A 21,702-nucleotide genomic window follows, 5' to 3' on the forward strand; every position below is an offset into this window, starting at 1 on the left:
GGTAGTTGAAGAAAGTGAGAAATCAGTCAGCGAAGAGGAATTAAAGAACTCATCTGAGATGAACAAGAATCGCGACGGAGAGGGGAGATCATCGCCGGCGATATGAACGCCGCTGCGGAAGCCATGCCACCCCTGCCGACGACACATCCTTTGGAACATTCCTGGACACTCTGGTTGGATCATCCGATCAAAAATTCGAATAAGGCGTGGCGACGCCAGATCAACACCTTCTCCACCGTTGAAGATTTATGGAGGTAAATTAGTAGTATAAAGTAGTAATACAGTAAATGAATTTAGTTTTGATCTTGGTTGATTGCATGATTGAATTTTCGATTAGTTTTTCATCTGATTTTCCCCCAATTCAATGTGAGTTGTGGAAATAGAAACACTTGTTATTTCGATTAATTGCTATTCGTGTTTTTGTGAACCATGCCAACGTTGCGATTTTCCTTTTCTTGATTTGTAGTGTTTACAAAGTCAAACACTCTCCGAGCAACCTGGGATTTGAATCCCTTTACTGTTTTAAACATGGAATTGAACCGAAGAGGGAGCATCCTATTTGTGCGAAAGGGGGGAAATGGACTGTCACTTACTCGCATAATAACGACGATTTTTGGCTTTACACGGTATGCTTCAATCTATCTCTGTTAAACATATATGTATAAATTTCTTCCTCCATCTTAATTGTATTTACAATTTGGTTCTTTCTTGGAGATGCTTGCGATGATCGGTGAACAGTTTCACTATGGAGATGAAATTTGTGGGGCAGTTGTGAATATTAGAGAAACGCACGAGGAAATTGCTCTATGGACAAAGAATGCTGCCAATGAAGATTTTCAGGTTTGTCTGAGAATGTAACCCCAATGGTTCCTGTTGAATTGCTTTTACGGTTTTATAAGTAAGATAGCAGGTTTATCACATGGTTTATTTCTATATTCTGTAATGTTTAGAATGTGATTGTTTTGTTTTGTGATTCTTGGTGATATGATTGAAAACCAGAAACTTCTCTCTCAGTTGGAACTGTTATAAACTATGTTCAAGAGTTTTTTCTTATATGAAAATGTTGTTCAATAGTTTTCTTGTGGAAATGGGTGCTTTTATCATGAAAATGTTGTTCAATAGTTTTCTTGTGTTGAATGATTAATTAGAGCTTTTTGATGGATGTTGATCACTTAAAGGATGTGTCATAGTCTCCTGTCCTGGCTGCCCTTGGCCTATCTTTTAGACAGTGTATAAAAAATGATGCAATATAGAGACACTGCTGTGCTTCCTTTGTTTTTGCTTTAGAAATCATGTTTGTTTGGTTTTCAGTGATTTCTCAGTCTCTCTCCTTAAGTGTTCAGCTTAGTATTGGAAGAGAATGGAAGAAGCATCTGGATTACAAAGAAACCATTGGTTACATAGTCCATGCAAGTTTTCCTTTTAGTCGTGTTGATGCTAATACGGTACCTCAGTTTTCCTCGACTATTAATACCCTATCTTGACGATGTAGGACGATGCAAAGAAGTTTGGCAGGGGAGCCAAGTATCGATATACTGTGTAGCTTATCGGGTTCAATGAGAGACCAGCATTTCTTTCATTTTTTGGTGTATAGATGTTCAGCTAGAGTTCAGTACCTCCTCTCCTGAGATGATCAATGTCTTTAATTTTTCGTTGTACATATAAAGTAGTTTTAACCCAATATTAACAGTATAGTTACACATCAATACAAATTCCTATTCAAATGGTCACCCTAGGTAAAAATGATTAAGCATTCAATTGGAATTATTTACGATCGTAGAATCGATGCCGAATGACCTTTTTTATAGATTAAAATCTTCAATGTATATACACTCAACAATTTCTTGGTTTGTTTTCAATTCTACAACTACAAAATTTCTCCCTCTTCAGCATCAGCTTTTTCCAAGTACTTCTCCTTCACGTACAAGCTGCTTTCCTTCAAAGACTCTGAATTTTGGATATTGACATCTTCATCTTCATATTCATCCGCGTACTCCTCCTTCAAGTACAAGCCAAATCGCTGCAAATACTTTGGATTTGGATACCGACCAAACAGGACATCCATATCTTTCAACAGACTTGGAGGGCTATAGATCTCAACCGTTTTTTCCATCTGCAATAACAATTGACAGCTTTCGACATCAGCTAACATGGAAAAGAAAGACAGATCAATTGCTTGGCAGATTGTTATTATTCAATGAACGAATTGTGTACCTTCTCTAATGCCATCCTTGCAGCTTTTCTTTCTCTCTCACGACGCATCCTTAAGTCATCTAACTCCTTCCTTCGAAAGGCCTCTTCAGCAGCTTTGATTTCTGCTTCAACCCTGGTTTTCTCTGTGTGACCAATAGAACTAGGTCAGATAAATGGTGAAGCGTAACAAAGATACATCTGAAAAAAAGAAAAAAAATGGAGAAAATGAGACGGAGTAGGTGAACAGCGATTAATATAGCAAATCGAAGCACAATCTACTTAAGTAAAAAAAATTAAGCATATAACAGTGACACGTGCATTCAGATCATAAATTGGATATACGGATGTTGAAATCACCTTTCAGCTGTTCTATCTCCAGGCGCAGTTTTTCTTGTTGCATTCGTGAAATATCAGAGTTCTCATCCTAGACAAGTAAAGACACAATATTCAGCATAACCAATCATAAATAATTACTACTACTTCCTAGCAAACTAATCAATAACAAGACTAAACTACAGAGTAGAGAACAGAATGTATCATGTACATGATTCACAGGTGTCGGATGTGTAGCTTTGAAAATAGTATCTGCAAAGCGGCTTTTCAGCATTGCAATCCGCAAGGCCTTCTTTGGCGACATTTGGACATCAGCCATCCAGCCTATATAAGAGCAAAATACTTCATATCCCAACCAATAATGGGAAGCACACAACTATTCATAATAGTGTTCAAATATGCAAGTAATAAAACGAAGTCCACATGGTTAAGAATCATCTATTTATACAAGACAATGATCCCATCCTATAGGAATAGGTTGAGCTTAGCTGTTAGAAATTGGGAATAAAAGAGTATGAGATAATGATATGTAACAAAATGTCCACATGTAATAAACTTGTATATAATGAGAAAAGCCTCATTAAAGAGTGTCATTCTTATAAGAAAGAAGGGCCCCGATACTATAGAGACTTTTCATCAAATACTCAAGACATAATACAAAATCCATATTACTCTGGAACATAGTAACAAACATAGAATTATCCAATATTTCTCTGATATTTTTCAGTTATGTTCACGTTTTCCTCACTAGTTCATCAGAATTGAGATATCAATAAATTTGCAAAGCTGAACATACAGGAAAGCTTACCTTCACCAGATTCAGTAGTAGTTGCAGATGTTGAACAAGGACTTTTTTCTTCATTTGGAACAACCCGACAACCTAGAGTCATTGGAAGCACATTAGATCTCAATGATTAAAAGCGTTGGAAGGGGAACATGAAGAAGAATAGCAATAAATGAGCTCACCATCTGAACCTAGAACAGAGCTGTTTGCAAGAGATGTTGAAGTACATTTGACATCACAATCCTGGTATTAAAATAAAAGCCCCAATCAGGCACTAATTAAACACAAACTCATTCCCAAAGGAACTTAAACGAGCACCAACATTTGGTTCTTGACATACAGGCTTGGAGTCAATTGATTGGCCAAGGTTGGCAGATGCCGAAGCTCGTTGACTACAATGCACTGTGCAATTATACACATGGTTAATTAGATGCTAAAGTTAACCATAAAGCAGAAACATGATTCTGCTGCACCTTTGTCAGCAGTTCTGCTCAATGATGAGCATCCAACTAGTGCTGTTTTTCCAGGCTTGGCCTGTTCAAATTAACAAAGAACTCAGTTACTGCCAAATTGATGAAAGTGGAAGGCACAAAGGAGCAATAAAAATGTGTTCAGTGAAGGAAAGCATACTTACTTGCACAAGACCTGATCTGCACTTCTGTTTTTCCTCTAGTGATATCCGCCTTGAGTTGCCAAGTTTTTCAGGCACAGGAGCTTTCATCTGACCAACTGGCTTCAAAATTTGGTGATTGTCTTCTAGAACTTTCCTGGTGTTTTCATAACTTTTGTTGGTATGCTTCAGTCTTGCATCTACTGATTTCCACCTCATCCTGAAATAACCATCCAATATCTCTGCCCAGCAATGAACTTGGTGTGAAGGAGGATTATATGACATTGCATTTTCAAAAGTCAGGAGCACATCAGCAGCAAATTCCTTGGCACCAGAGTACATATTTTTCTCCAGTTTACGTTTGATTGTCCCCAAGTCCATTGGGTTCTTTATTATCTCGAAGTAATCAGGAATCTTCAGCTTCACTGGATCAACTGGCTCATTAAATGCCCGTGCCAAACTATGACTCATCAATGCTTTCAAAATCTTAGTGCACTCAAGTTTTAAATTGCTGTCCAACTTCTGCTTTTTCCACCTTTGATCATCAGAAGATATTGCTGGCCTCTGCTTGCCGAATTTTACTAGCATTGATGGCTTCGATGGAACATTAGCCTCAGGAGGCTTACTCACACCAAAAGAAACTTGGGTTCTTTGCCTTTTAGTGCCTTCACATTTTAGGATCTCCATCTTTTGCTTTTTTGACCTTTGGCCATCAAGAGACCTTTCTGGCCTCCGCGTGCCCGACTTCACTGGCGTAGATGGCTTCACCATAACATTTTCCACAGGACACATATGAGGCCCATCAGTGCCTTCGCGTAACTTATCTTCTACTACATTCCATATACCTTTGGTAGTTACTTTGAACTTCAATGAACTCAGACCTGTCTTATTCTCAGCAACCATGTCAGTGAAGTGCATCGGGTAGCAGGATATTGTTTAAGCTTGATTCTCGGCCATAAAATTGTACGCTTCAGTTACACTGGGGAGAGAAAACAACAGAATTATAGGATTCAAACACTATCATCATGTCTCACACAAGAAAAAATATAAGTTCAACTTTCATAATGTATGCATCCACAATCATCATGATTCATAAATTCTTAAGCATCCAAAACATAAGGTCGGCAAAAGAAAATACGATAGAGCAAAATTTTGAACTCGAGAAACCGAAAAAGAGAAGCAATTATAAATTCAAAGATATCCAGAACATATATACACGTATAAACATAAGGCCGGGCAAGAAATCGAACCGTCAACAATCACACGAAACAAAAATTCAAGGAGCGTGGAGAAAAATTGGGTGATATCGATTTTCAATTCAAATTAAACGGCACACTATTCGTACAAGCACACTATGGTAATCTATAGTCCGCCTGAAGCTTCTCTTCATCGCACACATTTTGAAATTAGGGCACACGCAAGTCAAACTCTTAAGAATTAAGCCTCAGTAAAAAACCTAATTGGAGAATTTAACAGCCACAAACAAAAGTTTAGGTTTCTCGTTGATACTTACATGCTGAAGAAGTTCGTTGGTAGACCGGAAAGAGGCTTCGAAGTCGAAGGACGATTCACTGCGGCGGCGGCATTGAGGCGAGGCGGCTGCGTAAATTGTAAGTAAACGTGTGTGAGTTCGGTTTTGAGGGTTAAATAAATTAAAATTAAATACTCCTAAAATTTAGGGGTAAATATTTATACTTGCACACCAAGTATGGAATATCCTCGCCGGTATCTATTATGTGGTCATTTTTATATTAGTTCTCTTTTTGTGAGTGTAAAAGTTGGTTTTTATCTTATTTTTCGAAATTTCCAAATGGGATAAGTGGGTTGAAACTACAACGTCCAAGAACCTTTTCCATATAAATAGTGTTCTGGATTATTTACTTTAAATATTTAGATACCTTTATGAGTTGAAAAGGTTGTGTGAGAAAAATTGTACTCCCTCAGTCCCACATAATTTTACCCATTTTGACTCGGCACGGGTCTTAAGAAATTCAATGAAAAGTTGGAAGGTGGATCCTACTTTTAAAGGATTAATTTTATAATAAAATGTGAGTATGAATGAACTAGTGGAATGTCCACTACAAAAAATGGTAAAAAGTGAAGTGTTTAAAATTATGTGGGACGGCCCGAAACGGAATACTGGGTAACATTATGTGGGACGGAGGGAGTAGTTGAGAATTGATGCGAAGCAAATATTCATCTTTTGTTCCGTCAAATTTTATTGGTAGTATACATATTTAAAACCAATTTAAGACTATTTCTATTATAAAGCATCGAAGAGACATAAAATGAAGTTAGAACAAAGTCGGAAGTCAAAGACGAACTTTATAAAAAGTCAGAATGTTCCACTCGACCGAGTGGAAATGTGTCCAAAAGTCAGAGTGACTATCAATTATGTATAGAATCCACTCGACTCGAGTGGAGCTATGCCCAACTGCAAATTGACACGAAATTCAAGTATCTATGAACATGTTCAATGTGAGTAGAACAAACGAGATTATTCGAATTTTCATTTAGATTGATCTATAATCCATAGTTTAATGGTTCATTAAGTTAATTCCCATTTGGAGCATATTAGGAGCAATGTTCTCAATCTCTTGCTTTTTTCTTTTGTTCTATTTCTGTTTTAATTTAGTTTTTCAATCCAAAACCTCCCAGTTTACTTGCTTTCGAATTAAATAACCACTTCCTTCATGTGGTTCGATACCTATGACTCTTGATAGAGTATGATTTATGGAGAGTAGAAGATTCTTCGAGTGGCAAGATGACGCTCACCGTATGACATAACAGTTGATCATGACGATATATATTGTGGCCTATGAAAATTGATATCATTATCATACTATCAAAATTATTATGTAAGGTAACAATCCTTTCTCTAATTTTTCTCATGACCTGTAAAACGACTTAAGTAGTGTAGTGGAGTATATCATTATCATATTGTGCATTTTTTCTCATGACGCTCACCTTCGTCTCATTTTCACCTTTCCTTTTTAGTTTGTCTCATTCAAGATGTCCACTTTATAGTAGCACTATATTATAAGATGTGTAGTGGAGTATTTACATTTAAGGGCTGTAAGCAAACCTTACTATTATCTCCTTTTAAATACTTCGACCCAACGTTGACTAACTGTAGAAAATATGGATTGAAAACCATACAATTTGTTTTTAAGAATTTCGCACTGCATGTCATTGAAAAATACATAGTTCATTGATTGATGAACAACAACTTCTGCTAATTTGCATTTCCTTTTTTTTTCACTCACACACAATAAACCTCCCTCACATCACACCAATTTACACAAAAGGGGATAAAGAATCGATGGAATTTAACAAGAATGACATCAAGATTTAAGGCCAGTTTCTCGGCTCTCACAAAGAGCAGCAGATCAGGCCGTGTATGGCTCGAGCAAAGGCGCTCTCGACACTTGTGCGCTAGTTCTGCTGTAATGGAAGTATAGCACCAGCTGAAGAATCCCAAGAACTGCTCCAATCCCGTTAGGAATCTGATTTATTGCAGGTGGTAAAAGGTTAGAGATGCATCTAGTAATAGTATGAAGTAGCTTGAAGAGGCTTACAGAGACGAAGGCATCGTGCTTGAGCATTCCATACGCGAAGAAAGCAATGCTCATCAAGAATGTAGCAAGAGACAGATAGTATGGCATGTATTCAACACTTTTTGTTCTTATCACCAGATTCTGTGTAATATCAAATGCAAGTTAATCAAGAATGTAGCAAGTGACAGATAAAATGAGGTGATTAGTACTCACAATGATGAATAGTGGAGAAGCAAACATGGATATGAGAGAAAACACTGATAAGTAACCAACAAAGAGCTGCCGGTTTGGTGGCTCGAAAACGCAGAGGCTAATAGAGACAATGACAGCAAACAAAGCAAACACTCCCAACAACAATCCCACCATCTTCAGCTGCAAATAAAACTTTTTCACTTAAAACTGTTTGAACAAGTATAGAGATGAATTGAATTATACCCTTCTCCTGTGGTCTGCATAGGCTACGAATATGAGGACGTAAACGAGCTGAAAAAGGGCTCCGATTGAGTTGACGGTGGCGATCAAGATCAAGTCGGGAGAGACAAGCGGCGTGCCATACCAAAGGCATATCAAGCAGTTCAAGAGGGCGTAGATGTAAGGCAGCCCCGAGAATTGCTCCGTTGATTTGTTTCTGATGATCCTCTTGAATGTCGGACTGCAACACAAGTGCAATCAATTCATCACACATCAATTAAACCTTAGTTAAAACGAATTTCAAATGTGGGATTTTTAGCACTTACATAGGCGATACGAATAACACGAAAGCACATATATTTCCTGCAAAGACAGATCTTTTAGCAGTTTGAACAATCGTAAACTTCATCAGAGCCAAAATTGAATCTTCCAAGAAGATTTTTTGTCTCTTTAATTGAGATTCATTGAGAATATGAAAACTACTAAAATAAGAATGCAAGAGTAAAGCGACCCCCTTTTGTATAAAGAGGGAATTAGGAAAAGTGAAGTCTGCCCCTTTTTGCGATAAAGCGCGAAGAAATTGGAAAGTGAACTAAAACGGCAACCGTCGAAATCGAATAGGAGCAACTCATAAATGGGGTAATGAAAAAGTGAGAAAGAAGAAAAACACAGAATTTGGGTGGATTCAAATGAGAGAGTGACCTGCAACTCCAGCTCCTTCGCTGATAATTGAATAAGGTGAAGAAGACATTCCACCTTCAGCCATGGCTCTCCCTCTCTCAATGTTCTCTGGAATCGATTTCAATTTTGAGCCCCTTTTGTGCTTGATGGAGGAAGATGATGGGCCCAGTATTGAGCTGGCTTCAACGCCACTTATTTACCACGTGCCTTTTCTAATAATGTCTGAACTTTTCTAAGAAAGTCGGCACCTCCGATTTTCTGCTCCTTTCTTAATTTTTCTAAATTGATATCCTCAAGTGGGAAATTGTTAATTTGTTTTGTATACTCCGTATTTATACAGTATAGGAAAAATTTATTGGACTTCACTTCTTTTCTTAATTTGATTTTTTGAATTATTGTTAATCCCAACATGTTGTAAGTAATAAAGTGCTACCAAATATGCAAATAGTCAGGGAAACAAAAATGAATATAAATGTAACCAATTATTATTGTTTAAACTCACAAGTTTGATTAATATACCGGGCCACATGGTTCATGGTATAATATTCTTCAACCAATTCACTATCACGTGGCTTTAAAAATATGATAAGAGTGGTTGACTAGTCTTTTTTCTACAAATATAAAAAAGGCTTGAAAAATTGAATAATTCATATATGAATGATATTACATGGAAATCGTGCACACCACATTCGGCTAATAGTCGCACTTCGGTATCACTATATGTGCAACAGTGCAAGCAAATCAAAATAGACAACAATAATATAATTAAGGTGTTTTTTTACTAGGTATAGTACAATTTCAAGTTTGATATGTTTGGTCTTTCAATATTAACATAATTCTTAATCATGATATTTTATTATCTACTTTAACACTGTTAATATAACCTTGCTGAAATAAAATGATTAAAGTATACGTATGAAAATGAAATTTACCATGAGAACGTGATATTACTCCTATATTTCAAACTGACTCGTACTATATGAATTATGATTGTTGAAATTGAATACTCATCCAATACAGTCAAAGAGTGATGCCCAAAGTTAATGATGTTCGATATTACATATTGCTAGAAAAAAAATAAAAATAATGGCGAATTATTTTTATGGCTGGATTAATTTATTGACGCCAGCTTGATATGGTTAGCTTGATATGGTTTGCAAAGCTTGCTGAATTTGTGGGGCCCCAAGTAATCATAAATTACGCCTATTTTAAACTTATTTCTATTTACGACTTCAAACGGGATAAATTTAGATTCCAGCAGATATGCGGATCTATTCGGATTAGGCCAACACGAGTCACACGACTATATAAATTCCAGTAATAGTTGAACGTTGTAAATTACTCCATAATTAGTGGTATCATGTAGTATGAGTTTGGAATGGGAAATGTAAAATAAACCAATTTTTAATCATGTTTGCCTCACAGTATGAATGAGTCACCCACCATATGAGTTCTGAACAGATTTCATATATACTACTACTATTCCATATTTTTCAAATTTATACTGGTAATTAAATTTTTAACCTTTTATTATTTATAAAAAACAATATTAAAACTACTACATGCATTTTAGTATTTTATGGAGACGAGAAATCAATTAAGAATATACAACCAATCTATTTTAGTACTAGTGGAGTATATTTTAAACATGTTTGAGGAATTAATGAGTGTCGTTGTATGTGTTTAGAATGGATCAATGGAGAATGAATAGTAAAATCTATTTTTCATAAGATTTTAGAAATAAGAAATTCAAGAATGTTAGAGTAACAAATCACTTTATCTTATGTTTTCCAAGGCATCCCGCGTTCCAAAAATCAGTTGAGTGTAGTAGGAGACCGACCAAATAATTCACGTGATTAAGGATGGACCTATAACCTCGTGTTTAAGGCACAAGATGTTAAAATATTCCGTTAACAAGTCACTTTTTTTTTATAGCATGAGAATAAATACTTCATTCATCCAATAAAAATGGAGATTTTTCTCTTTTTTATCCATTCTATACAAATAGTTCATTTCTATTTTTAGTAATTTTTTTCTCTATTAAAGTGAACTCATTCTACATTAACAATCACATTTTCTCCATATCTATCTCTTCCTTAGCCAATTATATATCAAAACTCATATCATTCCAAAAATCTCTAGATATATTATGAGAAAGATGAAGTATATTTTTAATGATTTTGGGGATTCCATCTATTTATCTACTGTCATAAATAAGAATACACCCAATATGTATTTTTATATATTAGTTTGATTTTTTTTCACCAATTGAAAAATTATCAATATGAAAGTAATAAATACGAATATAATATTATCTATTAGCATTATTTTAGTTATACATATCCAACCATTTATATTAAACTCAAACTCATTTTAGTATAAATATTAATAGGTTTTGCAACAAAAAAACTGAGTTTTAGATCTATTTAGCAGATTATTTAGACAAATTATATTCGGCCAATTATCACATGTATCATGCATATAGCTTGAATTAAATCATGCTTTTGATTAATTGAAACCTAAAGCATGCTTTATACGAAAGAATTAATTACCTTCTTGTTTCTCTAAAGAATTGCAGATGGCTCACTACTTCTCCACGTGATGATCTTCAATATTAGACCAAGGATCTCCTTTCTGGTTTCCAAATAATATTTCGATATTAGAGTGGACTGATCTTATCAAAATATATAGGACTTGATTGGTATGTGTTGTATGATCATTTGAATGATTAGGTATTAAAATTTTTAAATGTTATATTTGTTGATACTGGATTATTAATTTTTTCCAATATTGAATTATTTTTAAAGTTTTACTCAAATAAATTTGAATTAGAATTAAATGAAAAAATCGGTTCTTCAGTTGCTATAGGAACCGATTGGTTCTACCGGTTAGAACCAATCAACCGGCTAGTTAGAACCAAAATTGTAACCAGTTATCCAATCAACCGGACAGTTAGAACCAAAATCGGCCGAATATATATGCCTACTATTAATAATAAAGTCTTGTTATCCATAAATATTATTTTAACTCCGTTTTTCTTTTGTTTTTCTTTCTTATTTTCTACTAATCTGGCATTATGTCTTTAAGGTAAGGAAGATTAACGAATAATGATTTCGCTCACTAATTCATTACTGGGCCTCTTGGAGAGGGATACAAGAAGCCCAATATCATTTTACAGCAAAAGCCTAGTCCATTAGTAGTATTTATTAAGTAATTCCGAAAATTACCCCCAAAATGTAAGAATTTTCATCTGCAATCCCAATTCCCACTGGTACTGTGTAATTCAACATTTTCCCGCCCATTCCCTCCCTCCAAAATGGAGTCCTGAATTTCCTAGATAAAGTTTCTGTTTCGCGCAAGAAAGGGCAATGGGATTTCGCATCGGTCTGTAATCATCGAGAACATTTGAATTATCGATCAAGTTTGGCGATGGGTATTCAAGGGTTGTTGCCGCTTCTGAAATCAATCATGAATCCGATTCACATTAAGGATCTGGAGGGTTGTTTCGTTGCCGTCGATACGTATTCTTGGCTGCACAAAGGCGCCCTTTCTTGCAGCACTGAGCTCTGCAAAGGCCAGCCCACATCCAAGTACTTTCACATTGTTGCCTCTCGATTAATTTTTCATCTTCGTCAATGCGCGTATTTTGGGTCTTTGTCTTGAATCTGAGAATTTCCGGGTTTCTGTGTTTATGGAAGGGAGAAAATGGGTTTTAGTATGCAGACCCCCATGTTTATATCACTTTGATTCCTTCAATTTTAAGCAATTAATTTTGGGTTATGAGTATCTTTTTTGTTCTTCATGGATCTGAAGAAGTTGCTTGCTTTATTAGAGATGTTAAGAACACTTTTTGGTGAATCTCTTTTAAATTGCCACTGATTAATTTCCCATAGCTAAAATAATGGTTTAGTTCAATTATATGGCATTCTTGTTGAAGGGTTTTAGTAGAATGGGCTTGAGATAAGTGTTTTGCAATATCCACTTGAGACATAGATCTTTCTTACCTGTTTAATGAAAGTGTGTTTTCAAAATTGTCTGGTTGTTTGATCACTTGAACGAAATCTGTTATGTAGATTGAAGAAGAAGATTGTTAGTATCTGCTAATTCTAATGCTAAGTTGAAAGATAAGATGACATATTGTGATTCTATCTTGGTTTTTCAGGCACATTAACTACTGTATGCATAGGGTGAATATGCTACGTCATTACGGTGTCAAACCCATTCTTGTGTTTGATGGGGGTCCTCTACCAATGAAGAACGAGCAAGAGATTAAGCGAGCAAGGTATCAAATTCTGTCCATCAATTTTCTCCGTTTGATTGGCTTAATATGTTCGGCTGGTTATAAGCAATAGAGTTTCTGAAGTACCAGTTTCTGTCGCATGGTCCTTGCAGTCATGTTCTTTTAGCTTCCATACTCCCTAATTTCTTTACGGTGTACCCTTGACCTCTATTTGATGATTCACGTTGAGTAATTTCTATCTTTCTCACATTTGTTATTTGCAGGTCTAGAAGAGAAAACCTTTCCCGTGCTATGGAACATGAGTCAAATGGAAATCTAAAGGCTGCATTTGAAAGCTACCAGAAGGCTGTTGATATATCACCTTCAATTGCTTATGACCTTATTCAGGTGGAATAGCTTTTAATGTTCTGAAATTGCGAAGCATTTTTCCAAGTATATTGTGGGGTTATTTTAAACCCTTTATGGCGCTAGAACTTAACACTCTTTTGCCTTCCGTTCCTTTGACATTCTATCTGCTTGTTCTTAATTGTTAACAGGTCTTAAAGCAAGAAAATATTGCTTATGTTGTTGCACCTTATGAGGCAGATGCACAAATGACATTTTTGGCAGTCAGCAAACATGTTGAAGCTGTTATAACAGAAGATTCAGATTTAATTGCATTTGGTTGCCCAAGAGTGAGTTTTACTTGCTCATGCTTTGTTCTGATTATTCCATAGGCATTGTACTTATATTTTCGTGTATCTATTCTTGTTATATTCTCATGAACCTGTACTGTATAACACAGATCATCTACAAAATGGATAAATTCGGGCAAGGTGTTGAGTTTAAGAGTGCCATGCTGCAACACAACAAAGAACTAAATTTAGAGGGATTCACCCAAATGATGCTGTTGGAGATGTGCATTTTAAGTGGGTGCGACTATCTGCCATCTCTCCCAGGAATGGGCCTGAAAAAAGCTCACGCTCTGATGAAGAAGTTTAAAAATCACGAGAATGTATAATCATTCCCTTATTATAGGCATTTTGATGCTTTCTGTCAGTTGATTCACATTAAAGTTTGGTTACTATATATTATACCTTGATGCAGGTCATCAAGCACTTGAAATACAACAGCGTTGATGTAACTCCACTTTATGAGGAATCATTCAAGAAAGCAATTTTGACTTTCAAGCATCAACGCGTTTATGATCCTATTAGTGACGATATTGTACATCTGTCTGAGCCAGTTGCCATTGCTGATGAAGATTTAGACTTCTTAGGCCCATATCCTTTTGCTATAGATTGCATAATTAGTAAATTGATCTACACAAGCACATATCCCTCCATGCTTTGCTAGAAGGATACCTTAACTAGAATCACGTCATTGCCCCAGCATGTGGCTAAAGGCATTGCAGAAGGAGACATAGATCCTATCACTAAAGATCCCATTCAAGTATGACTTATACTTTTTCATTGATTTAGAAGTATTGTGCACACCATGAGCTCCTCTTTAATTATCTTCTTTTGATAAGTAGATAGAATCTGGTGCTGCTGAAAAGACACTTCAAGCAACTTACCAGCTCAAGTTTTTCAAGCCTGACGGTGAAAGGAAGAAGATTGATTTGCCTGTGCAGAAAAATATTCTCACAAACTACTTCTGTATCCAATCAAGGCAATTTTTTTAGTTTATCATTCTCTCATTTTCACGCAGCTGGTTAGTTTTGTTGCATGCACCCTTACACTAAAGCCATGGAGCCTAGGTTGAACTCTTTAAGAACATCCTATTTTCCTTCTTGTTAACGTTAAGTGCAGGTTCAATTTTTGCTTTATATATGCTCCTGAGTCCCTAACCCTTGTCATGTGACTCATGTAAGGCAATAGGATGTACATGTTTCTTACGTCTAAATCTCATCAAATTCCATGGTCTATAGTTACCTTGAACCTATATCACATTTGGTTTGATAGTTTTTGCAGTGATTTCGTGTTCTTACAACAAGTGTAATATGAGAGGGTTAAGAAAAGCATGCAAGGAACACAATTTATTTCTTGTTTCTTTTACTATTTATCTCACACCTCTTTAGAGGATTAAGAAAAGTTGGCTTTTCCTTGACATTATAAGGCTTTGCTTCTCTTGAGGCAAAGAGGAAATTCAGGGCCCCTCGAAGTGTACCAAATGAAAACAACAACAAATCTTCCAGTCCTAGCCTAGGTTTACATGAGGTCAGTTCTAATTGAATATAATATGCCTGCTTATCAGAGGGCCAGCTACCAATTTAAAGATCAGACATTTTTATTTCTCTCACAATCTGCCATTTGCTAACTATTTTTGGTATTTCTGTTTTAGGAAAAGCATGGCTCTGAAACTGATGATTTGAAGGTTTTGGGGGAACATAATCACGGTGAGAATGACATTTCTACAGATAAGAAGCTATTTCTGCAAATCAGTGCCTACTGATTTTTTTGTACATGTATAGGGCCACTTAGCAAGAGAGGAGTCATGGGAGATAAAGAAATGCTACCACTTACATCACTGCAAAATTCAGTGTGTAAGCCTTGTATCTCCTTGCACAAGGATCTTGACTCTAATCAAGAAAATGGAAAGGCGACATCAGGAAATAAAAATGTTATAGTGAGAAGCTCATATTTTATGAAAAAACCTAACGAAGAGACAGGGAAGGAAAATGAGAGTGATGTGTACAACAGTAGTGATAACAAAATCGACACAGTTGCATCTGAGAAAACATGCAAAACGGAGGAGAAGAGAATCACTTTACGTAGTCCTTATTTTCGGCCCAGCATCAAGCAAAATGCTAATGGTCAGACAAGCAATCTTTTCGAGAAGTACTCCTTCCAGGCTCGCAGTTCAAACTTGTCTGACGTAGACAATGATGGTGAGTCAAAAAAAATAGTCGAGTACCCAAAACACAGAGTGAGGAGTTCTTTTTTCAAAGAAACTTCTGTAAATGAGAATCACCTTTCCAAAGACAAGACAATCAGTGGCGTTGCTGATGAGTCTCACAATAACAGTCACCAGGGGCTGTCAACTGATGATTCATTAGAATGCACGGCAAAGAAAAGAAAGTTAGCTCAAACTGAAAGTCCAAGTGTACGTGCTTCTTCTTAGTCCTGATCTTTATTATATGTTGTATTCTATATCTGATTCTCAAGTACTATTGGCTATATAATTTATATCCCATATGCTGCAGGATGCAAATGATAACAACTGGAGATCAGGTACATTTGCTTTTAAATATATGTGCTGAGAAAAAGGATATTCTTCAATTTTGTTTCAGATAATTCCTAGTTGAGATAGATAATTACATCATGTTACGCACTATTTTGTCAAAGAGAAGTTCAACATGAAAGTGTCTGCTTCAGAAAGGATTGAATCGTTTAGTTGTACAATGTGCTTCAGTTTCTCTCTTGGCCTCTATTAGTTTCTGATAGTATGCAAAGCTTATTCCCAGTAACACTAGCGTTCATAGCCTAAGTTGCATATACTTCTTTCAAGCTTGAGTGCCATGACATTGTTTTTAAGACAACATTACCCTTTCAGGTTACTCTTCCGATCCCGAGGATGAAGAGACACCTCAAGATGGAAAGTTTGGCTCCGATATTAGTCATTTGGGGCGTTATTCTAATATAGCAGAGAAATCAATGGAAAAGTTTGTAGCAGTGATATCATCATTTAGATACAGTGCATCTGGCTCTCGTGCTAGTGGTCTTCGTGCCCCTCTAAAAGATATAAAGAACAACTTCAAGCGAAGGTGAAAAGCATACCAATAATGCGTCCCTTTTTTCCACAAAGATAAAGAGCCTCAACTATGCCACCTCTTGTTTGAACTAGGAGATCTATACAATGAAGCTCAACCCTTCACATTTATCTGAGGAAACTTGTTTATGCATCCCCAGAAGCATCAAGATACCATAAAGCTTAAAGTTTTAAGTTTTGGTCCAAATGCATCAATATAAAAGGTTGTTAAGAACTTTAATCTTTCTCATTCATGTCTGTCATTGAATTTTAATTAACCTTTTACTATCCTTTTCTGTTTTGTTTCAGGGCTCAGTTAGAGATCTGAGATGCATGTTCATTGCTGCTGCTTCTTGCTTCCATTCACACAAATGTCAAGAAATCCAGAAGTCCATGATATTTTGTTCAATATCTATGAATTCCTACCTCAAGCATAGTGGTAACCTTAGTTAGGTGTGCCCTCATCATCATCCAGATATTGTAACTTAAATTTTTGTTCAGAAAAAAGGAAATTACTTTTTCCTAGTCCTATTGAAAACCTTTGCAAACTCTTATGCGGTCATTTTTTCTGAAAAAAAAAACAGATCTTGGATGAGCTGATTGACCATATTGAGGCAATTATGACTAAGCTTTATGCATAGCCATAAAAATGATCAATATAGAAATTAACTAATTTAGTTTTGTATGTCGAGTAAAAGCTAAAACCGGTCCTGGACATATGTCAATTTCATGATTTTAGTCATATACTTTATCTTTTAAAATTTTGCATCCTGAACATTTCAATTGAGATCACAATTGGTCCTACACTAACAATTTCGTCAATTTTAAACGGTTTTTACCCGATTTTGACCGATTTTTATGGTTTAAATAGTTTCATTCGGATTAAAACCATTTAAAAATCGGTCAAAATCGGGTTTAAACTGTTTAAAAATTGACGGAATTGTTAGTGTATTGTGATCCGAATTGAAATGTCAAGGATGCAAAAATTCAAAAGATAAAATATAAGACCAAAATCATAAAATGGGCATATGTTCATGATCAGTTTTGGCCCTTACTCTTTATATGTAAGTTGTACTTTATCAAATTGACCTTTTATCTTTGTAGATTTTGGCTCCATGCTTCTTTTTATTAATAATTAACACTTAATTTAATAATCTAATCTTGTGTGGGTGATGATAATGTGGAGATATTTAGCACCACTCTTTTTTGTTAAAGTATATAATCATATAAAGATGTCATAGTCGCTATCCTAACGGAAAGTAAATTGTATTGATTACTAATTATGTGATCCAATTGCAAGCATTAGCGGGCATAATTGGCAATCTAATCACAATACTGATCATCTAGCAATGTTATTACAATACGCAAATTATCGTAAGTTTTACATAGCTTTCACAAATCATGTCGCCATTTGTGGATGCAGATATACGACTTCAAGATGATTATCTTTTGTTCCATATTGATCATTGAAAAAAGCCTAACATGTCCTATCGTATACATCCAAACAATGAAAGCTATCTCAATAAAAGGTCTGAATTCTGAAGATGAAGCGCAACTTAGTTTATCTAGGACGCTTCTTCAATATTTAATATGTCAAAACTTCGAGTAATCATATGAATAAATGGAATATTATTAATCTTCTTTTACATCGAAAAGAAAAGGGTAAATTTAAACACCATCGCTCCATCTCTTTATTGGGTTCCCCACCCCACCGCACCGCACCCAAAAAGAAGTTACAATTTAATATTTCCATATTAATCGATCATGCACTTCCAACCTTGTGCTGCCACATGACACATATAATGCGAAATAACAACACTATAATGCAAACAAATTATCTATAATGCAAAATCTATAGTCTATAATGCTATCTGTGTAAATCCGTTTACAATTTGCATTATAGATAGTTTATTTTGCATTAGACATTCTATGTGTATAATGCAAAATAGACAATATACAATGCAATCCACGAATTATTCATCTACAATGTCTACTAATATTTGTTGTAAATTATAGCGTTGTTATTTTGCATTATATGTGTCATGTTGCAGCATGAGGTTGAAAAGAGATTATTAATTTAACTTTGATTTATTTTTAAAGTACTCTCCTAACTATACACGTTAAGTTTGTCATGTGTTAGCCCAATAATTTCCAACAAAAATTAGACGATATTATGATTAATCTGTCATATTATAACCAAAATACTTTTGCAGTATACTGTATAAAATTTAAACTAGGACTTTAATTTTTAATTATAACTACTATGACTATTTATATTTTCTCCCCAACCACCAGCAAGAGAAGATCTTATGTATCACTTAGAAGATTGAGTCATCAACATACTTATTAACCAAAGTTTAAATATAAAAAGCTCAACATTTTTTATTTCCTTTCTTTCTTGATTTGGAAGTTCATGGAGTAATAAACTAGGCCCACCTCAGCAAGCCTTCTCTGTCACAGATAATATTTTAGAGTTTACAGATAGGTCGATTGAATAAACATATAGGAGTATTATATAGGAGTATAATAACCACAAATCAATTCCTCCATGAATAAATAATTATGTCAAATTAATAGCTTCAACAATCTAGTGCCTCAAATTTGTCCACGTAGCAAATTAATTTATGGTTTTTACGTGGCCTTAGTAAATCTCTCGAAAGTTTAGACTAAAATATTTTATCTAGTTTAGATCAAGATGACTAAGTTTAATTTGTTAAGTTTGCTACTAAATGACAAAATTAACGTAGTTGATGAGAATCATGAGATGCCGTGGTAATGCGGTTTACAAAACAGTATTTTATTAATTGTTTTAGATGACTAATGCTTGAGTTTTAATTAACAATCAGACATGGAGATTTTGAGCATATTAAACAAATACTGACTTACTTATATACTCTATAGTTGAAATGAGGCAATCTATTTATGAAAGATTCCAAAGGAATTTTAACCTACCACCTGTTATTGTGTAAGACCAATCACTTATTCAGATAAGTAAGCAAAATATTCTTCACTTAATTAACTTAATTTGATTAGTTTGCTTTTGCCTCCTAATCTCGCAACGCGTAGTGTTGTGTGATTAGCCACGTCAGTTTGGCTAATTCCATCTTGCTCCGTACCTTCTAATTTGTCTCATTAACCTTTTAAGAGCATGTGCAACAAAAGATTATTGAGTACATGCCGGGTATGTTTTAGTGCTGTCTGCCGAAGTACGTCGTTGCAGACATTAAGCACAAGAATTATATGCTTAATGACTGCAATGACGTACTTCGATAGTCAACACTAGAGCATACCCGGATATATACTGAAGGATCTTTGTTGACCATCATGCTCCAAAATGGCATGTAAGAGCACACGTCACCATTGCCCAATCAGAACCCTGACGCTTGTATTATTTCAATTTTAATTTCATTAATAACTTTAAAAAATCAGATTTTGTTAAAAGTAAGAAATACTACTACTATTTAGACTTGAGTACTTATGAATTGTGGCTAATGCTAAAAAAAAAGAACGTGAATAATGAAGTGTTTAACATCTTAGTAGCCAATATTATAACTAATTTCGTAAAATGTAAAAGTTTTTATATTCATATACTATTGTCAAATCGTTGAGCTCATATCATCACAAGAACACTGTTTCAACAAATCGAATTTATAATATACAGCCCATATTAAAATAAATTTGTCTCAATAATATTCGGAGGAGTTACCACAACTAGCTTTATAATTTAGTCCTACAATGAAACTATTTTTAGTAGTAGCATAGCTGTGGCTTGGGAGGCAGAAATGGACAAACTTTCACAGAAAAAATGAGATCTATTGAATCAGAAGTGGCGTAATGCCCCACCCACCCTCTTCTTACCCTAACAGAAACCTAATCTAACACCCTGGAATTTGGATCCTTCCAACTTATGTAACATGCATCCAATAATAATTAAATCATAATTCCAATTTTTTATAACATAATTAAAATGACTCCATTAAAAAAACTCTTTTCCCCCCCTTTCTCTGATCCTCTTTTTTGAGCGAATTAATGAAGCAATTGTATATATTTTTCCTTCTTCCATTTTTCTTACAACAAACGGACACAATTCTTGGAAATTCCGACAATCACTATAATCGATTTCTGACAAGAATGGATCCCAAAAAAAAAAAAAACATTAAAAAAACTTGAAATTTAAATTAATTAATTTCAATTCTCAATCGTCACGTTTCGAGAAAGCCGGTGAGGCGGAGAATGGAGTTACGGACTTGGCTCAAATCCCGTCCCTTGAGAGTCCTCCCGTTTCCCGTACAAACGGAGAAGGCCATCATCTTCCCGGCCACGCGCCGCCCCACGATTACGTGCGGCGGCACCATCTCTCCGTCGCAGTCTTCCAAATCGTACCGCAGCCACGACACGTTCTCCGGGATACTCACCGGAACCGTCGAGTTCTGCTTCTTAATACTCTTCATCTTCTCCCTCTTGAATTCCTTCGAATTCAACTGGAAATCGCCGCCGCAGCCGACTTCGTCGCAAAAGTTAAACACAACCTCGGATTCGTCGAACTCTTCTGCCATTGTAATAATCTGAAGCTAGAAAATGGGGATGAAGCTGGAGAGCTGGGAATGGTGGAAATGGGATGAATTTATAGCGGAATTTGGATGAATGATTGAGTGTTTAATCAGAGCAAGATCGATTTGATTGCTGGCGTCACTGTGAAGAGGTCCCCTCTTTTTATGATTAAATTAATTAATTTATTTATTTTGATTAGTACTAGTATTTCTTTTTTTGATTAAATTAATTACTACGTTCCTCAAAATTTGTCCCAATTTGATCGGCAAAGTTTTAAGAAATGTAATGGAAAGTGAGTTGAAAAAGTTCGTGGACTGTGAGTCTACTTTTATATATTAGTTTTATAATAAAATATGAATAGGAAAGAGTTGGTGGAATATGAGGTACACTACCAAAAATGATAAAAGTGAAATGAGACAAATTTAAGGGGACGGAAGAAAATGAAAAAATGAGATGAATTTTCAGGGACGGAGGTAGTAATTTATTTTTCTAAAACTTAAAAATCTCACAAGGTTTGAATTGTTTAACTTGAGGCTTACGGCTTTTGCTGGCTTTGTGGATGACTATTGTAGCTTATGAATAAATACAATTAATTTGCGTATTAATTGTCTTT

General features: G+C 35.3%; 5 protein-coding genes across 7 annotated transcripts; 2 read left to right on the forward strand and 3 right to left on the reverse strand.

Annotated features, from left to right (window-relative positions):
• The first annotated feature begins 102 nt into the window (after positions 1–102).
• On the forward strand, positions 103–1,699 carry LOC125190218 (eukaryotic translation initiation factor 4E-1-like). The gene is made up of 4 exons (XM_048087455.1): positions 103–254; positions 467–626; positions 715–840; positions 1,493–1,699. The coding sequence occupies exons 1-4, from the start codon at positions 103–105 to the stop codon at positions 1,541–1,543; spliced, it is 489 nt and encodes a 162-aa protein (XP_047943412.1). The 3' UTR covers positions 1,544–1,699.
• An 83-nt stretch (positions 1,700–1,782) lies between these two features.
• Positions 1,783–5,561, reverse strand: LOC125190216 (transcription factor GTE11-like). 3 transcript variants are annotated; one of them, XM_048087450.1, is made up of 10 exons: positions 5,434–5,561; positions 3,945–4,899; positions 3,784–3,844; positions 3,651–3,712; positions 3,493–3,553; positions 3,335–3,406; positions 2,738–2,850; positions 2,551–2,617; positions 2,215–2,336; positions 1,783–2,113 (listed from the first exon to the last, which is right to left on the reverse strand). In XM_048087450.1, the coding sequence occupies exons 2-10, from the start codon at positions 4,836–4,838 to the stop codon at positions 1,868–1,870; spliced, it is 1,698 nt and encodes a 565-aa protein (XP_047943407.1). In that variant the 5' UTR covers positions 4,839–4,899; positions 5,434–5,561; the 3' UTR covers positions 1,783–1,867. The 3 variants fall into 3 exon arrangements, with proteins under 3 accessions (XP_047943407.1, XP_047943406.1, XP_047943408.1); XM_048087449.1 differs by having other exon boundaries at positions 3,633–3,712; XM_048087451.1 differs by lacking the exon at positions 1,783–2,113 and having other exon boundaries at positions 2,253–2,391; positions 3,633–3,712.
• Positions 5,562–7,081: 1,520 nt separating this feature from the next.
• LOC125187530 (bidirectional sugar transporter SWEET2a-like) lies at positions 7,082–8,745 on the reverse strand. Its single transcript, XM_048084137.1, has 6 exons — positions 8,591–8,745; positions 8,215–8,251; positions 7,913–8,129; positions 7,691–7,849; positions 7,499–7,618; positions 7,082–7,426 (listed from the first exon to the last, which is right to left on the reverse strand). Exons 1-6 carry the CDS (start codon positions 8,652–8,654, stop codon positions 7,310–7,312), a joined length of 714 nt encoding a protein of 237 aa, XP_047940094.1. The 5' UTR covers positions 8,655–8,745; the 3' UTR covers positions 7,082–7,309.
• A 3,179-nt stretch (positions 8,746–11,924) lies between these two features.
• Positions 11,925–17,094, forward strand: LOC125187813 (exonuclease 1). The gene is made up of 15 exons (XM_048084456.1): positions 11,925–12,159; positions 12,732–12,851; positions 13,073–13,196; positions 13,346–13,483; positions 13,594–13,803; positions 13,896–14,071; positions 14,168–14,240; positions 14,323–14,446; positions 14,907–15,007; positions 15,132–15,186; positions 15,262–15,893; positions 15,994–16,021; positions 16,344–16,554; positions 16,635–16,762; positions 16,848–17,094. Exons 1-14 carry the CDS (start codon positions 11,999–12,001, stop codon positions 16,648–16,650), a joined length of 2,169 nt encoding a protein of 722 aa, XP_047940413.1. The 5' UTR covers positions 11,925–11,998; the 3' UTR covers positions 16,651–16,762; positions 16,848–17,094.
• Positions 17,095–20,568: 3,474 nt separating this feature from the next.
• Positions 20,569–21,162, reverse strand: LOC125186039. Its single transcript, XM_048082340.1, has one exon. It carries the CDS (start codon positions 21,092–21,094, stop codon positions 20,741–20,743), a length of 354 nt encoding a protein of 117 aa, XP_047938297.1. The 5' UTR covers positions 21,095–21,162; the 3' UTR covers positions 20,569–20,740.
• Positions 21,163–21,702: the final 540 nt, after the last annotated feature.

The sequence above is a fragment of the Salvia hispanica genome, chromosome 5 (assembly GCF_023119035.1).
Source record: "Salvia hispanica cultivar TCC Black 2014 chromosome 5, UniMelb_Shisp_WGS_1.0, whole genome shotgun sequence".
NCBI lineage: Eukaryota > Viridiplantae > Streptophyta > Magnoliopsida > Lamiales > Lamiaceae > Salvia > Salvia hispanica.

Bases quoted from the DNA above. Each gene is read 5' to 3' on its own strand.
- LOC125187530 (XM_048084137.1), bottom strand. From the start codon at position 8,654: ATGGCTGAAGGTGGAATGTCTTCTTCACCTTATTCAATTATCAGCGAA. The intron at 7,619-7,690 runs GTGAGTACTAAT...GATATTACACAG, and splicing joins CTTCTCCACTATTCATCATT to AATCTGGTGATAAGAACAAA. The intron at 7,427-7,498 runs GTAAGCCTCTTC...GCAATAAATCAG, and splicing joins AGCACGATGCCTTCGTCTCT to ATTCCTAACGGGATTGGAGC.
- LOC125190216 (XM_048087449.1), bottom strand. From the start codon at position 4,838: ATGCACTTCACTGACATGGTTGCTGAGAATAAGACAGGTCTGAGTTCA. The intron at 3,845-3,944 runs GTAAGTATGCTT...TAATTTGAACAG, and splicing joins GCAGATCAGGTCTTGTGCAA to GCCAAGCCTGGAAAAACAGC. The intron at 2,851-3,334 runs GTAAGCTTTCCT...GCTCTTATATAG, and splicing joins TACTACTGAATCTGGTGAAG to GCTGGATGGCTGATGTCCAA.
- LOC125190218 (XM_048087455.1), top strand. From the start codon at position 103: ATGAACGCCGCTGCGGAAGCCATGCCACCCCTGCCGACGACACATCCT. The intron at 255-466 runs GTAAATTAGTAG...CTTGATTTGTAG, and splicing joins ACCGTTGAAGATTTATGGAG to TGTTTACAAAGTCAAACACT. The intron at 627-714 runs GTATGCTTCAAT...TCTTTCTTGGAG, and splicing joins ACGATTTTTGGCTTTACACG to ATGCTTGCGATGATCGGTGA.
- LOC125187813 (XM_048084456.1), top strand. From the start codon at position 11,999: ATGGGTATTCAAGGGTTGTTGCCGCTTCTGAAATCAATCATGAATCCG. The intron at 14,072-14,167 runs ATATCCTTTTGC...AACTAGAATCAC, and splicing joins GATTTAGACTTCTTAGGCCC to GTCATTGCCCCAGCATGTGG. The intron at 15,008-15,131 runs GTCAGTTCTAAT...TTTCTGTTTTAG, and splicing joins CTAGCCTAGGTTTACATGAG to GAAAAGCATGGCTCTGAAAC.
- LOC125186039 (XM_048082340.1), bottom strand. From the start codon at position 21,094: ATGGCAGAAGAGTTCGACGAATCCGAGGTTGTGTTTAACTTTTGCGAC.